Source organism: Carlito syrichta, unplaced genomic scaffold, assembly GCF_000164805.1.
Source record: "Carlito syrichta isolate Samal-C Ts95f unplaced genomic scaffold, Tarsius_syrichta-2.0.1 Scaffold302944, whole genome shotgun sequence".
In the NCBI taxonomy this organism is placed as follows: Eukaryota; Metazoa; Chordata; class Mammalia; order Primates; family Tarsiidae; genus Carlito; species Carlito syrichta.
Window position 1 is genome coordinate 235,242 of NW_007247040.1, and position 18,019 is coordinate 253,260.

At 41.6% G+C, this 18,019-nt stretch overlaps 1 protein-coding gene across 1 annotated transcript in view; it reads left to right on the plus strand.

Annotated features, from left to right (window-relative positions):
- The window catches only part of UNC79 (unc-79 homolog, NALCN channel complex subunit), a gene marked incomplete at its 3' end in the record, with an annotated part of 165,707 nt that overhangs the window by 116,377 nt on the left and 31,311 nt on the right, over positions 1–18,019 (plus strand). Inside the window, exons 25-30 of the mRNA XM_021711940.1 lie at positions 586–765; positions 2,520–2,585; positions 9,911–10,197; positions 14,246–14,428; positions 15,024–15,186; positions 17,763–17,912. Coding sequence (XP_021567615.1) covers positions 586–765; positions 2,520–2,585; positions 9,911–10,197; positions 14,246–14,428; positions 15,024–15,186; positions 17,763–17,912 — 1,029 coding nt within the window. The remainder of the gene's footprint in view (positions 1–585; positions 766–2,519; positions 2,586–9,910; positions 10,198–14,245; positions 14,429–15,023; positions 15,187–17,762; positions 17,913–18,019) is intronic.

An 18,019-nucleotide genomic window follows, 5' to 3' on the forward strand; every position in this document is an offset into this window, starting at 1 on the left:
CAGCCTCGACCTGCTGGGCTCAGGTTATCCTTCTGCCTCAGCCTTCCAAGTAGCTGGAACTACAGGCATGTGCTACCATGCCCGGCTAATTTTTTGATTTGTTGTAGAGATGAAGTCTCGCCAAGTTGTCCAGGCTGGTCTCGAACACCTGGACAATCCTCTAGCCTCAACATCCCAAAGTGCTGGGATTACATGCTTGAACCACCCCACCCGGCCCAATTGTGTGTTTTCTAAGTATTATTTTAGTCACAATGTTTGTGAACAATTTGGTGAAATATATTTGTAGCTTGAAAACTCATTCTTGCATGCTTATTAATTAGTTAGCTACAGGTCTAATAGTTGGAGAAAAGGCTTTCATCGCTCAACTATCCACTGATAACAAAAATCAGATAATTTGACTCTATGAGCTAAACAAAAAAAATGATTGACAATAGTCATGATTTTTAAATATAAGGCTCATTATAGAGAAAGACCCATGGAAGATGTATTTTGATATTGAAACTCTACACAGATAGGTTGTTTCAAATTAACTGTAATACATAACCAGTAGAGGAAAACAATAACCCTTTAATTCCTTTTGCAAAGCCATCACTGCTGTGAGGACCAATGTTGCTAACCTCAGTGACGCAGCTTTGTGGAAGATCAAGAGGGCTCGCTTTGCAAGAAACCGCCAGAAGAGTGTGCGTTCTCTCAGGGACAGTGTGAAAGGTCCCGTGGAATCCAAGAGGGCACTCTCCCTCCCTGAGACCCTGACCTCCAAAATCCGTTGAGTATCTGCCTCCACCCTCCCACTAAATCTGTTTAACGTCTTTCTGAGGCTGACTTGTCTTGTTGAGTGTTCACCAAGACTAGCGTATTTAGCAAACTGAGCTTGTTCAACTAGTTTGGCTTTCAGATTCCCTAGAGAATCACCCCAGAGTATATATGCCAGGTTGGGTAGCTTTTTCTAGCTTGTGGGGGCAGCAAAGCCCTGATCCAGCAGTAAGTGGTTTTGAAATGTAGAAGGCAGCAAATCCATCGATGCTTGGCTTGAAACTTAGAAAAAACATTTGCTCCTAAGCCCTAGAACATGGAGGTTTGCACCACCAGCCTTGTAATGTAAGAGCTTTCTAAATGAGACTTAGGCAACAAGACCCATGGCAGCTAAGGAGGTAGAGTTGACATGTGGGCTGTGTTTTCTTTTCATGCTTGATAGAAGCAACCACACAAGTCCCCAGACAACCCAATTATAAACGATTGATTTAAAAAAATAAAAACCAGCCAGGCTCGGTGGCTCAGCCTGTAATCCCGTGCCTTTGGGAGGCTGAGGTGAGTGGATTGCCTGAGCCCGCGGGTTCGAGACCCACCTGGGCAGCGAGACCTCATCTCTACAATAAAATAAAAAAATCAGTCGGGTGTGGTAGCATATTCCTGTAATTCTAACTACTTGGAAGTCTGAGGTGGAAGGATCGCCGGAGCCCAGCAGGTCGAGGCTGCGGTGGCTGGGAGCAGCCACTGCACTCCAGTCTGGGTGACAGAGTGAGACTCCAACTCAAAAAAAAAAAAAAAAAAAAAAATCAGCTGAGAAGTGAAATCTCTGCCTAAATTCACAGAAAATGTATAAATAAAAGCAATCTTCACTGCCAACTAAAAACAAGACCATACATACTTTTTTAATAAAGTTTTTAAAAAATATTATTCTTTTTAAGAGAGTAAAATTACCAAATGTTTAGATGACTAATAATTAGCAGCCACTCATGAGTGATAGATAATTAAAAATTCATAACTAAATCACCATGTTAATGATTGGGTATATTTAACTTTGTTACTAACTTGTAAGACTTATTAAATGAGTTAAGCTGTAAACAACTGCTATGACATTAAAAAATAACACCCCAAACATATTTCTTATCCTATCAAAAGCTGGAAGATTTGCTTTTTCATTGGCATTTATTAGAAGACAGCCTTATAAAGCATAATCATTTTAAATCATAAATATGATTTGATTTTATTTATTACATTTTTTCCTCTATTTTATGACAAGCTATGGAAAAGTGGTATTAGGAACTTTGGAAGAATCGATGAAAACCCTTTAAGTAATCAATAACCCAGATTTTAAGGAAGCAAAGATAGTTATAGCCATTCATTTAGGAAAAACTTATAGTAGGGTTAGGCCCCAGGTGAAACTGTTCCAGATCCTAGAAACCAGTACCTGGAATTAACAAATGACAGTTTTTATATGAGTTTCCCGGCTCTTTTATAACCTGACTGATCAGTTTGGTTTACTCATTGTTGTTTCTTATTCATTGATTCACATGACAGTTTTGAAGATTAAGAATTGAAGTAATATTGAAGGATGTTCTTGAGATTCAAATGTAGCCACAAAACTTTTGTTGCATAGACAACTTTTATGTGATGTTAGTTACACGTAGCAAAACGAAACCTGCCTCTACTACCCAATGCAGTTAGCACTGAGTATATTTTCTAGGCTCAAGTTGTCTGTAATGCTTATTTAAATAGAGTTGTTGTTGATTTTTAAGCTGTGAGGTTGACCAGGCATGAGCAGTCTGCTCCAGCTCTCGGTGGGACACCTGAACAGACACAAGGTGGGTACTTCTGACCTTGAAGGGCCGTGGGCAAGTGTCTACCGCCGGTGGACGAGGTAAAGAATGCGGTGTCTCTAACTGGACCAGGGTAATATACTTGGGATCTGCAAACTCAGAAGCATCTTATCCCAGATGCTTGCGTGTTTGAGCCGCTGTCATGGCAATTCTTCCCATCTCAATGTTAGCAGATGGCTTTTGATCCCATTAGCTTTTGGTCCGGTAAGAAGCATCATATGACCCAAATATGCACCTTTCCCTAGAGAGCCAATATGACTAGAGCTGTGCATAGTACTTATGTTTGTATGTGTATTTATACATACAAATATTATGTCCATCTATAACTGCTATAGGAAAAGCATACATTTCATTGACATTTTAAAAGGGTATGCATCCGAACCACCGCCATCCACTCATCCCTTTAGCCATTCCTGATTCTTTGCAAGTCTACATGCATTTCTGTTTCTCAGAGTAAGGAGGCTCCCATTGTTTAGAGAACCGTAGACTCATATTCAGCATGGTAGTGTATCGTTTGATGTTCCATGGTATATTGCAGTTCATCATGAAGTGGCCTAAGAGTTGAAGGGACATTGGCAAGGATATTACAGACTCACTGGGAAGATTGAGAAGGTTCTACATATCTGCTTATTTGTCAGAAACAAGCTTGGTAACTAGCACCTGTGTATCATGTTATTGACCATTTGGTTTTTCGTCAAAGACTAGTTTTCAGGTAAACTTTTCAGAATGGTGTTGATACTTTCAGAAGGAAAATTTCAAGCACAGAGGCTTTCAAGATTGTGTGTATTATGTGTTATAAAAAAGAATACTCAAAGGAGAGCATGTCTGGACTGGGAGAGGAAAAGAGAGAGTGCCCCAAAGATCATGAATGCAGTTGGGAGATGGTGCCAAATTGTACTTTCTCTTTTAAAGTTGACGCGAGAAAGGAAGAGCAAACATTGAACTGAGTCCCCTATCTTGTCTTATACATCACTCATGTGCTCTGCTGTGATTTTCTTTTCTTTTTTTTTAAAAGCAGGATTTATTGAGAGGACAAAAAAGTTCCCACAGTGATTTTCTTTTTAAAGAATAAAAACAAGAACTTCTGATCCTGAGCTTCATTAGAAATGTGAACTCCATCCTCTGTGGTTAGGCCTTTTTGAGATTGTTCTTAAGAGTATTGTAAATTAGTTTTGTTTTATCCCAGCTTATCTTTTTGTCTTAAGGTTTAGCTGAAAAGCTAGATTTTAATTATTATTATCCATCTTAACAATCTGACCAAAAAGTCTCCCACTTCTCTGTGGGAAAATATGTATATATATTTATTGCGGTTAAAAAAAGCATTTGGGCAACTAACTATTGAACCAAATGCGACCAGATGGAAAAGGGGCAGATAACAACATTGTTTAGATTAAGTATGAAGCTAAAACTTCTGGAAAAGTCATTTATATGCCACCATATGCAAAACTTGTATAGATTTGGAAACAGCTAGCTTAGCTTACAAGACAATTTCAAACAACTGTAGTGTTCCATTTTTGCATTGTTACTTATTGGACACTGAATGTTTTAACTTGGAAAGACATGCCAGGATAATCATAAGATTTTGTGGAATGGTTTAAATAGTAATTAAGTGGAAACTAAAGAACTTGCTACTTAACGAACATACTTTAGTTTGAGCCAAATAACGAGTTACTCTGTGCAGACCTTTTATTGATTAGGACTGAAATAAAGCTTTAATGATGTATCAAGACTTAGTTTTAATTGCTGTTTAGGCCGAACTTTTTGGCATTGGATATACAATGTATGATTCTCTGATCTTAACCTTTATGTACCTAGAGCACATAGAATAGAAAATTCTGTTTCCTATAGAAGGCATTTTCTGTAAGACTTGTAGAAAGCTGGCTCCTTTGTGACTTTTATGAGTCAAAGGCCTTCATGCATATAAATAAAATTCATAGAATGTTATTGCTGAAATATTAGAGATATTTTAACATTTTTATGTTACAAAAGAGGAAACTGAGATTCCCATAAAAGAACAAGTGTCACAAGCCTGTTGGCGACAGATCTGGGTCTCAAGCCAAGAGATCCTGACTCTGTTACAAGACAGTAAATGGTAGTGGGATTTCAGCATCTTCATTTCATCCTAATTGATCAAATGCATAGTTTTCTTAACTGCTAATTCGAAGTTTGTGTAGATTCAAATTGTATTTTTATGGACACTGGAAGAACTAAGAATTATTTTCTTCAGATATGTAGCATACTTGTTGAAGACCAGCTGAATATAATGTAGCACTTATGGTATATCAGCACAATACTGAATAAACGGTGTCAACCCGTATGAACATAGAATGCTTAATTATGATCTTGTTCCTTATTTCCTGGAGGGAATAATTAAACAATAGTAAGTATATACTAGTGCTAATAATACTTCATATGTGTATACTACTTTTTTTTTTTTACCAATAAAGAATGTTTTTCTGCAAATCATCTAATTTTGACTTCACAACAGTTCTGGATATATGAGAAGTACTATTTTTTTATTTGGCACGAAGCCTGGAAAACTGATGTACTTGAGGGATTAAGTAATTCTGCTTAGATGACTTGCTTAAGGTAACATATAACTAACTAGTCAGGGACAGAACAGATTGCATTCTGACCTAGAATTCCAAGTTACTTTTCTTTGGGCTCACTCTTTCTTCCTACAGATGATTCATAATTCACTTCTTTACTAACTTGCAAAATGCCTACTGACCATTAAGATCCAATAAATCAAAGAGTACAGTCGTTTTGTAGAAATGTTCTTGTCTGAAATTATATTTTTGGGAAGTGATAACTTTTATTCAATACACATTTATTGCATACCTGCTGTACCGGGAAATATAAAGAATACAAACATGCATTTGAAGGTTTTTTTTTTTTTTTTTTGAGTTGGAGTCTCACTTTGTCGCCCAGGCTGGAGTGCAGTGGCACACTCCCGGCCACCGCAGTCTTGCCCTGCTGGGCTCTGGTGATCCTTCCACCTCAGCCTTCCAAGTAGCCGGAACTACAGGCACGTGCTACCACGCCCGGCTGATTTTTTGATTTATGGTAGAGATGAGGTCTCGCTGCCCAGGCAGGTCTCGAACCTGCGGGCTCAGGCAATCCACTCACCTCAGCCTCCCAAAGGCGTGGGATGACAGGCTGAGCCACTGAGCCCAGCTCCATTTAAAGTTTTTATATTCTCAGCTTGCTTATGGCCAAGTAAGGTAGAATAAGGTATGAATATTCGTAAACTCTCATCTTGAGTGCAACTGACAGTGAGTAGGATGGTTAATGTTAAGTGCGACGGGGGGAGTTTCACTACCAGCTGTAGGCATCAGGGAAGTTCCTGTGCACGGGCAGTTTCCTGCCCGTTGGCTGGCAGATGGGATGTCAGCACACGGTGATAGGGTGTGGGCTAGGAATGGTAGCGGCCAGGATAGGGAGCATGTGAGGACATGAAGTTGGTCACCACCCCCTCTCCCCAGCCTCTCTGTGGCTGTGCACACGGCAGAACTGCTGTGAGGGAGGCTTGAAGTGGAGGCAGAAGCCAGGTAGGTCAGTGAGGCAGTGATGCCACGCAGCCTCAGTCCTGGTCCTCACTCGGAGGCTTCACTGCACCAGATGCACAGGAAGCTCTTGGAAGAGACCTTCCCTTCCTCCACCTACTTGTCCCTTGATGTTTTGATGGAGGAGTTCGTGAGTCAATTCATACAGAGAAACATTCCCATTTCTGTGCCTTCTGGGGACTTTAAAAGTGTCTCTAATACGGAGTATAAGACGGGAACTAATTTCTTGAACTCAGTGTTCTTAGACATTTACCCATAATAAGCAGTTACTGTGTGGCAAATGCTGCTCCATACTCTGTGAGGGGTACACACACGGATACGATACAGCCCTTGTCTTCACGGAGCTATGTTCTTACCGCAGAAATAAGACAAACGCATAGATAAAGTTCTGCCTTGCATCATCATTGTGTGTCATGTGAGAGGTGGTGCTGAAGGAAGCGTCCCTCGGTTCTCTTTGTCCCTTCCGTCTTCCTCCTTTCTTGCCCTGGAGACTCACAGAATTTAGAGATCACATGCAGCTGCTGAGAGGAGGATGAGCACGTGTAATAAGGTGGCTTTTGGGGACCAGACCTGTAACACAGTCGGGGCTGTGTGTGGAGAGCTGCCTTGTAAGATAAAGGGAACACCGTGAGCAAAGGCACATGGAGCCGTCAGAAAATGTTGGCTCCATGCTGAGATCCACGAACAGCCCAGCTCATGAGAATGTTGGACATTCCGGGTGGGATCATGGGAGATGAGGCTGGAAAGGCAGCTCCTGACCCTGCAGGGTTTCAGGTCATCTGAATAGAAAGCTTTGTGTTACGTTTTGGAGTTTCAGTCAACTATGCAACTCTGTGGACAGTCTGTAATGAACTCAGTCTACCGTAAAGTTGCAGTTGGAAGGGCTCTGCCCCATGGTTGTAACGATGCTTCATTGTTCTTTATAGAATAATAAAATCTGGCTCTTAACATGTTCAATCTCTATGTTAAGAGATAGAAATTTCATAGACAAAAGAATTCAAAACTAGTAAATGTTTCAGTTGTCATACCATAGAGAAAATATTGTAGGCATTTAGTTTTAAAATGGAAACTTTATACCTTTTACAGATAACTGAAACACCGGTATTGTCTTTACCAACAAAGAACATTTCAGCTTGTGTACGCTTTGTTTTTCTTAGGGATTTGATTAAGGTAACACTGTCTTTATAAAGAGTATCCCAGCTGCAAGCTTGCTGTGTTTTGAAGAGGGACAATAAACAAAGTGTGGGCTTGCAAAGCCACCACTGGAGAGGCGAATTATTGGAATAAAAGAGATTTTTTTTTCATTTTATGTAAGAATGTCCCATTAACTAGTTCATTCTTCAGTGTATTTAGTGGCTTATTAAAGATCACTCATGTCTAGATCTTCAAAGGCCAGTGACAATGAAGCTGCAGTGACTCTGCAGTGAGACCAGGAAATGTATGAAGTGATGTGTCATGGTCAGGAATGCAAGTTTGAGGAGAACACTAAAGATGACATGTTGTTAAAAACACGCCCACTGGTCATGGGATGAAGAGCTTTGAAACATCTAGGTTGAAGTCCAGTTGTCTGTTTTCTAGACTTGAATTGGGAGGGGAGGAAATGGGTGCAGGGTCTTGCTGGACCCTGTTGGGAGCACCCTTTCTTCTGTGTTGAGGCGCTCAGATGATCAGGACTATAAACAAAGGTACACTTCCTCCAGAACGCTTGCCAGTTCCATTTTCTAACTCGGAATTTTGGACATGGAGGTGGCTGAGCAAAGGTGAATGGCATGTGCTGTCTTCAACCTTGCACCTTGGAGCCAAAAGGAACTGAGGAACGAAGCTGTAATGTAACAACCATCACTTGCTGCTATAGAAACGTTGGACCCTGTGGGGAACCTGTCTGTGACGCTTGTCACATTCTTGGCCCAAACTTGCCCAAAACAATAATATCCTTCTAGTTGTCAAGTAGTACTCTAGAGGGGGGAAAAATCAAGGGTGTATATGCTTTTAATGTCGAAAAGATAGTTCTCTAAACTTGTTCTATTTTACAAGGCTTTACATGAGTATTGCTTTTGGTCAAATCCTACGTTACAGACACTTAACTGTAATATACAATGTAGCTTCACATTTTCGTGGAAACAGGGTGTTCCACATAAATTGATTTTTTTCTGATGCTTAATAAGTCATGATCATATTAGTCATTTATTGATTATTCCTTGCCTGGGAAATCCTGTAATAAATAATCCTTAGGTTTTATTTGAATACTTTCCGATAAAAATTTCTATAAAGCACAGTGCATATGTTCAGTCCTTCATGAACAGACTGTATGAGACAGAAAACGCTACTGTCCCAGAATCAGACTGAACAGTGCCGGGAGGTTTCTTCCATGTTAGAGGCTCTTAGACCAGGTTGTTTCAGCTGCCTCTTCACTTGTCAACTGTCCATTCCCAGCATGTTGCTTTTGAACAGACCAACATTCTTCTGATACTTCAGGGAAACTAGACAACCAAGCTTGTTACTTCATGTGGAGGCCCGAAACAGTAAACACTCAATTTGACCTTCGCGCCACTGTCCCAGATGGGGCTTGAGACAATGAATTCCTGCAGGCCCAGAAGCATTCTTTATATCTCGCTCTTCTTTGCTATGTTCTGAAAGATTGAAACGTTGCCAAATTAACGGAGGAGTAACCAGAGCTTGTCATCATTTAGAACTCCTCCTTAGAGAATGAGAGGTATAGCTGCTGGTGGGCTGACCTGAACTACCAGGCAAGAGCTTTCCAATGTAGAAATTCTTATGTTGCTCATCCAAAGAAGGACAGGAGTGCAAAGAGCATTTTGAATAAGCCCAAATCATAAACAGAAAAGAGCAGATGGCATTCTTCCTTTCCCCAAAGTGTTAAACCAAACCTGATCAGAAGGAGCGGAAGAGCAAAGGGAGACAGTGTTTAGTTTCTGCCTTTGAGCAAAAAACTATAAAGAAAAAGTCAATGTCAGGAAGCTGCTCAGATACAATTATTGATTAGGCTAAAGGGAAACCAAGGGCCGAGGCATTTTTTTCTCCTCATGTGAACTTTCAGCCCACCTTCATGTGTTTTTCTGTTTTGGAAAGTTCATGCTTTGCTCTCTTTGGCTGTCTGTGTCCTCCCTTCCCCTTGGATGTTTCTCATGACATACAGCAGGGCTTATAATTTGCTATTTTAACGATTTCATTTTTAAAGTACACACTGCTAATATCTCAGGATTTGGGAAATAAAACTCTACTTTTGCACCAGCTAATTCATGAACATAACTCAATTGAGATGATAATTTAAACAAAAATAATCCAGTGGATGTTTTTGTCCTCAGTAGATTTTAGATGATTATTTTTGTGCTTATTCTTACATGACTATTTTACAAACCTGAAAGGGAAACTTCTCTTTCTTTATCACTGAGGATAAAACTCTGTCAAGAAATTGAAAATTTGCTGAATGTAAAGTTTATTTTGACCTTTGTCTTGTTGAGAATGACATTACTTGTTAGCGCCTTATTGCTATTTCCATTCCCTTAATACTCCCAAACTACTTAGCTGTTAATGAACACAAAAATGACAATAAGCTCCCCCTCTGAACTCATGCTCTGCTTAGTGGGTCATATTGTGCCTTCAAGTTTTTTGTCTGGAACAGAATCTTTATAGTAGAAGCAGAAAGAATAGTGCTTTCTCAATATCTAAGTGAGATTTCAGTGTCGGGAAGCTGCCTGCTGACAGCCTTGCTTGTACTGACAGGACAACAATCTCCTGAGAATGACAACACCATCAAGGACCTGCTCCCCGAAGATGCCGGGATCGACCACCAGACAGTTCACCAGCTGATCACCGTGCTCATGAAGTTCATGGCCAAGGATGAGAGCAGCGCTGAGTCAGACATCAGCAGTGCAAAGGCCTTCAACACAGTCAAGCGGCACCTGTACGTCTTGCTTGGCTATGACCAACAGGAAGGTTGCTTCATGATTGCACCTCAAAAAATGCGCCTGTCAACCTGCTTTAATGCATTTATTGCAGGAATTGCCCAAGTAAGTGCAATAACAACTTTCACAAGTCACATCTTTTCTTGCAGGCTTTTAATAGAAGCAAGGCATTGCATTCCAGCTAGCCACCATCAGGTGCATGAATTTCTTGGTATTAGGCAGGATGTGTAGAGGGGGATATAAGACGGGTAGGAATCGGTAGCCTGGGGTCATGAAGGGAGCGTGGCAGCTTTTCTTCTTTTGTAAACTATACATAGTATAAAACTTACCATTTTAACCATCTGTAAGTGTACAGTTCAGTGGCGTGGGGTATATTTTTGTTGTCATGCGACTATCACCACTACCCATCCCCAGAAGCTCTTTTTTAAATTAATTTTTTAATGACAAAGATGAGGTATGCAAATAAGGATTATCCACATCAGTAGGCTGCATGCAGGTGGAGTCTGGGCTTCTAACTGGCCCTCACTTCCCTTGGTAGTGGGCTGGGTGCCCTTTGTGTCGCCATGTGCCCCCTCCCCATCCTCCCTCCCCTGGCAGTGCTCAGCGACTGCCCATCCCGCCCTTGGGTTGGTGTGACTAGCATTCAGGGCCCACAAGTGAGTAAGAATTTGCGGTATTCAGTTCTTTGTTTCTGTGATAACCCACTTAGTATAATGGTCTCCAGCTCCATCTAATTCGCTGGAAAGTCCATGATTTTTGTCCTTTCTTATGGCTGTGTAATATTTCATCATGTGTGTGTATCACATTGTCTTCATCTAGTCCCCTTTCGGTGGCCAGTAGGGTTGGTTGCGTTTTTGCTGCTGTGCACAGTACAGCTGTAAACCTGCGTGTGCTGGTGTCTTTTTGGTTGAGTGATTTATGTTCCTCTGGGTGTATTCCCAGGAGAGGGATCGCTGGATCATATGGAAGGTCAATTTTTGTCCTTTTAGGAGTCACCACGCTGTTTTCCATAGAGGTTGAACTAGCTTGCACACCCATCAGCAGTGTAGAAGCATTCCCTTTTCTCCACACCCATGCCAGCACTTGTGTTTTGGCTTATCCATGATGGCCATCCTTACTGGACTTAGGTGGTATCCCATTGTAGTTTTGATTTGCGTTTCACGGATGCCCAGAACTCTTTTGTCGTTCTAAACTGAAACTCCATACGCATTAAATAATAAGAAAGCGTCGGATTTTGTGTGTGTGTGTGGGCTTTAAAAATCCTTTTCCTCTTCTGGCTTCAAGTGGAGTGAGTTGCGTTAATCACACAACTGACTTCAAGCATGCTGCCGTCGCTGGCTTTCCTGTGTGTGTCTGCTGCCTCTACCTGCCGTGTCGCGTCTTGACAGTGTGCGTCTACCGTACTTCACTTACCCGTCCCCGGGCGAGGGACACTCATGTTGCTTGCAGCTCCTCGCCAGCCCAGACAGGTCAGCAGTGAACCTCCTCACACATGCCCCCTATCGGTCAATGAGAGGGTTCCTCTGGGATGTGGAGCCAGAAGAGACGTTTCTGGCTCAGGGTTCTGCATGTGCCTGCCTCGCCCGGTGCTACGGACCTCGTCCTGCAGAACGGCGACAGTGATCAGCACAGCTCTGGGACTTGGGGCTCCAGTGACACCGATGTACATTTCTGTGCTGCCACTGTTACAGCTGGCAAGGCTCAGCCACCTCTGCTTCTTGCTCTTAGTGACGGTTTGTTTTTTTTCCCCCCTGAGAGATGAGAGACAGCTTACTACAAAATACCTTGATCAGTAGCAGTCTCCTGGTAGGAACTCAGAAGATGGTAGCTGTTATTATCCATTAGCTCAGATAGATGGCGATAAAATGAAGCCAGACAAGCAAAGTGAGAGCAGTGTGTGTGCCCATCTCTGGCCCATGCTGACATGGATATATCTTCACTAGTTCTTGGCTGTCTGTGATGAGGAGATGTACACCAGGTATTTCCTCCCACTTTTTCTTCTCTCTCTCTCTCTCTAGATCCACATAAGCCACGCATTACAAACTGCATTTTATAAGGAATTTTTATAACTCCAGAAAACCCACGACAAACATGACTTACTAACATGTTGGTGTATGTTGCTTCCTCCAGATTTATGTACATACATGTGCATGTATACACGGACATAGTCATGTATATACACACATTTTTACAATAGTAGGATCACATTATACATATACATATATACATATCACCTTTTAAACCTAAAATTTCCTATGAAGTTTATATTAGCTCCCACTTGTTGATGAGAACGTGCAGTGTCTGTTTTTCTGTTCCTGCTCTTCTCCAGTTCCATCAGGGTGCTGCAGAACGCATCATTTCCTTTTTGATGGCTGAATAATATCCCACATTTTCGAACCCGCAGGCTCAGACAATCCACTCACCTCAGTCTCCCAAAGCGCTGGGATTACAGGCTGAGCCACTGAGCCCGGCGCATACCACGTTTTCTTTTTCCACTGATCAGCTGATGGCCAATTGGGTTGAATGCACATCCTTGGGATTGTGAATTGTACTACAATGAACATGTGAGTGCAGGCGTCTTGTTATAGAACGAACATCCTCTGTTCCTTTGGGGAGACAGTAGGGTTGCTGGATCAAGTGGTAGATCTACTTGCAATTCTTTGAGGAATCTCTGTTCCAGTTTCCATGGAGGTCATACTACGGTACACTCCCATGGTATATGAGCATTCTCTTTCACTACATTTGCTCCAGCACCTATGGTTTTTTGATTTTTTAGTAATGGCCATTCTGACCTGGTGTAAGGTGGCATCTCACTGTGGTTTTAATTTGCATTTCCCTGGGGACGAGTGATGTTGAGCATTTTTCCATATGTTTGTTGGCCATTTGCATGTCCTCCTTTGAAAGATGTCTGTTCGTGCTGTTTGCCCGCTTTTTAATGGGGTATTTGCTTTTTCCTTGCTGATTGGTTTGAGTTTTTTGTAGGTTCTGGATATCAGTCCTTTGTCGGATGTGTAGTTTGCGAATATCTTCTTCCATTCTGTAGGTTTCTTTCTTTCTTTTTTTTTTGAGTTGGAGTCACACTCTGTCGCCCAGACTGGAGGGCAGTGGCCGCTCCCGGCCACCGCAGCTTCGACCTGCTGGGCTCTGGTGATCCTTCCGCCTCAGCCTTCCAAGTAGCTGGAATTACAGGCATGCGCTACCACACCCGGCTAATTTTTTTGATTTATTGTAGAGATGAGATCTCACCAAGTTGCCCAGGTGGGTCTCGAACCCACGGGCTCAGACAATCCACTCACCTCAGCCTCCCAAGGCACGGGATTATAGGCTGAGCCACCGAGCTGGCTCTGTAGGTTTCTTATGTGCTCTGTTGATTATTTCTTTTGCTATGCAGAAACATTTTGGTATTAACTAAATACCACTTACTAATTTTTGTTGTTGTTGCGTTTGGGGTTTTAGCCCTAAATTCTTTGCCTCAGCTGATGTCCAGAGGAGTTTTTACTAGGCTTTCGTCTAGGGTTTGTATGGTTTCAGGTCTGACATTTAAGTCTATAATCCATCTTGAGTTAATATTTGTATATGGGGAGAGATAGAAATCAAGTTCATTTTTCTGCATGTAGCTATCCACTTTTCCCAGCACCATTTGTGGACTGGTGTTCTTACCCCAGTGTATGTTTTTTTTCTGCTTTGTCAAAGATCAGTTGGTGGCAGATATTTGGGTTTATTTCTGGATTCTCTGTTCTGTTTCATTGGTCCATGTGTCTGCTTTGTACCAGTACCATGCTGGTTTTGATTACTACAGCCTTGTAGTATAATTGACAGTGGATTGCCAATATTAGTTTTTTGTTGTTGTCTAATTTAACTCTAGTTAATAGTTGAATAAATACATCTTAATAGATAAAATTTTATTTTCGATAGATAATGAAGTAGACAAATAATTAAGCAAAGTAAAACTATTTTCATTTATAAGTTTTTACAATTTCTTATGAGGCTATGCTTTTCCCCCTTCATATACACTAACCATTACCGCTAATATTTTGTGAGATTTCTGGTAAATATTGTGCTTGTGTTTTTGCTGGGTTGGTTCAGATTATTCCTTTGACTCCAAGTGTTCTTTGTAGTTTTCCTCCAGTCATTCATATTTTTCCTATTTCAGGTCATGGACTATAACATTAACTTGGGAAAACACCTTCTCCCCTTGGTGGTTCAGGTGCTCAAATACTGTTCCTGCCCTCAGCTGCGGCACTATTTCCAGCAGCCGCCTCGTTGCTCCCTCTGGTCCCTGAAGCCCCACGTCCGGCGGATGTGGCTGAAGGCTCTGCTTGTCGTGCTTTACAAGGTGGGTGGCAGCGGTGACTCCCTCTTAGCTGAGATGGTTCGCTCAGCGAGACCCCGAGCAACATTAGGGGGACAGCTGTGGCTTACGCTGAGACATTTGTAAGGTAAAAAAGAGACCTTCGGTAGAAGAATCATGATGTGCAATTAATGCAGAGAAGCAAAGAGCTGTTAAGTTGAAAACAGGAAGGGAAATCCTGTCACTATGTGCCCCTAAACATCTTTAGGACAAAAAATGATAAATGGTGGGACATTGATTAACAACCTCTGCTTATACACAAAATCTCATATTTCGTCTAAGTGTTGTTATGCCAGAAAAAAGATGGGGGAAATTGTATTCATCCACGAAATGTTCATGTCGGATAATTTTATTGAAGGGAGTTGTAATAGGAGCTGGCATGCCCTGCTGCCAGCAGCTTAGGTGCGAGAGGAAGGGAATGTGGTGCTTTGTGAAAATAAGGCTGTGCTCAGAAACTGTTTTTACTTTTCTGTTTCTTGTCATCCCTAAGAGAGACTGAAAAACATACCTGGCAAGATCCAGTGGGAAAGTGTCTCCCTTAGAGTAACCATTGTGCTGTTCCCTCCATTTTGTTGAGCAGTATCCCTACCGAGACTGTGATCTCAGCAAGATCCTGCTGCACCTGATTCACATAACAGTCAATACCCTCAATGCCCAGTATCACAGCTGCAAGCCCCAGGCCTCGGCAGGACCCCTGTACAGCGACAATAGCAACATAAGCAGATACAGCGAAAAAGAAAAAGGTGCGTCCCGAGTGTGGGTTTCGCCCACACTTAGCTTGAATGCGTGATACATGCCAAGACAATGTTTTTCTTGGGAGGTAGAGAAGCGCCCCTCAGCATCACTGCAGAGTCAAAAAAGTCGCTGCTTCATTAACTTTCCCATGAATGCTGCTACCTTAACTTTTGGATTGAGTAATCAAGAGAAGTAATGGTTATGCTTCCAAAGCCCATATCACAAGAGAGAATACTTTGTAAGGAGTTTTCTGCTGCTTGGTTAGGGACCCTTTGCATGTCTTTGTGTGTTGGAAGCATCTTGCTTTGGGCACAATCGTGGTTGGCACCCAGTGGAGCCATCCACCTGTAGGTCTCCAGTCGACCCTGAACTTGGCGTTCACAGAATTTTAATGGAGTCTAGTATTTGCTGAAGTGTTTTTTCCTAGCCTTTAAATTCAACTCAAAGTGATTCAAGGCAAGGGAAATGAAACATTTTGCTGCATAGGTTTAAATGATCTTTAGTACCAAAGCTTTTTCTACTGATAGCTTTTTCTAAAAGAAGACAGAATGAAACTTTAGAGTAAAATTATAGCCTGCTCTCAGTTGAGAGATGAAGAACCAAGGTGGCTCTTTAGTGCATGTCATAGGTGACTAGGACTTGTAAAAGGTGACATCATCTGATAATCCAATCCTGGGAGAAACCCAAGTGTCCGATGACCCTTTGTGGTATTAGTACAGTCTAATTTGGTAAGACTGCTTTGGAAATATCTCAGTAGGATACATTGTAGCCGGTACTCCACTGTTGGTTTATTGCTCAAAGGTCCAAGAATCTGGGTTGGCCATAGATGGAAGTCTGAGAACTAAGCTAAGTCCTGGTACCATTCAGATCCTTCCTGAAGAACATGTTGTCTACCAGTTTAAGACTTAGTTTATGGGAAATTGGGTAGATCAGGTTAAGCCTTGATGTTCTCAATGTGTGTTTAGTGTTTGGGCCATATTCCCTAGAAATATGAAAATTTGATAGGTTTTCTTGTCTTTGTGGAAGTTCACTGTTTTTTAAAATCTATTTTGACTGTTAACATTTGTTTTCTATTTAATTAAAAATATTAGTATGGCTATTTCATCTAAATTTTACTGCTTCAAGTTTCATTTACTTGTAGAATCTTGTGTATTAGAACAGGATCGGTCCTTAACACTTGATACATATACTGCCCTTGTCCCCAAGAAATCTTGAAATATCATAATCACACCTGAGCCTCATTCTGTCATAGAGCTAGATATAAATACAGACCAAATATTACCGTTTCAGTGATAGTCAACTCAAATTGTAGTTTGATTTCATTCGTTAAATGCATTTTAGTAACCTTTTCTCTTGCTGCTTTGTGTGTGGCTTTGGTCTTTCAAAAGGTTGAAAGAAGAAAATTTTAAGTAGGTCTTGTACGTTGTGACATAGCAACTCTCCTCATCAATGTGTCTTTAGGTTTATCTTCCTTTGAAAGTGGCCAAATGAGCCGGGCTCGGTGGCTCAGCCTGTAATCCCGTGCTTTGGGAGGCCAAGGTGAGTGGATTGCCTGAGCCCGTGGGTTCGAGACCCGCCTGGGCAACTTGGCGAGACCTCATCTCTACAACAAATCAAAAAATTAGCTGGGCGTGGTACCGCGCGCCTGTAGTTCCAGCTACTTGAAAGGTTGAGGTGGAAGGATTGCCGGAGCCCAGCAGGTCAAGGCTGCAGTGGCCGGGAGCGGCCACTGCACTCCAGTCTGGGTGACAGAGTGAGACTCCAACTCAAAAAAAAAAAAAGTGGCCAAATGGGCACGGGAGAACAGATGCAGAAACAGGCTCAATAGGCAGTCCAAGTGACCAGTGTGTTTATGAAGCCTTAGAAAGCCAGATTCTTTCTGGGATACATGAGATCTATAATGGTTACATTCGGTTAACTCCTCAGAGAAGAATCTTGCTTTAAGAGGAGGAAATGTTATTTTCTGTTTTCTTTTTCCTTTGTCTATTCTTTCAGTCCATAATCATTTGTGGAGCTTTTGAGATGACAAGTGGCTTTTCTAAGCTTTTTCTGTGTGTTGTGTGTTTCATTACCAAATGTAGAGTACAGTATTTTGCATTCACACAGTATAAGGTGCATGTACTGTTAGGCTGTGTCTATGCTAGTACCCAAATTCCAGGAAGGCAGGTATTTTTTGGAAAGGGCAAGATCCGCTCATTTTGTTTAATTTCCTTCTGCCAGACTGGCCTGAATATCCACATAAGGCAGACAGATTCAAGCAGTGTCATAGACTCCTGTGTCATCTGGTATTAAGTGCACTGGACAAGTTTCCCCAAAAAGGTTCTATGTGAAATCTCGAAATGCCTCTTAAAAATGCTGCCAGTTACCACGTGGAAGATGATGGGCGATCTTGCTACAGGTTGCCCCATTCAGCATATGGATAATTTGGTGCCTGGATGAGATGCCAACCCATGGCTAGACGTGCGCTGGTACCAAAACCATCCCAGACTTTGTTCCATAATGCTTGCATTGAAATGCTTGTGTAGACACAGCCTAAGAGAGAATAACCTCTTAAGTGTAATTTTGACTTTCTCTCCCCAATTAGAAGAAGATAGTGTTTTTGATGAATCTGATATTCATGATACACCTACTGGACCCTGCAATAAAGAGTCTCAAACTTTTTTTGCAAGATTGAAAAGAATAGGCGGCAGCAAAATGGCGAAATATCAGCCGGTTGAGATGAATGTTCAGAGAAGTATGAATTTTTTCTCTTAGTAATTTTATGCAGAAATGTTGTACTCTACCGTTTGTTTGGGGTGAAATCTTAATTTTATCATGTTAGCACACACTTTAATGCCGTTG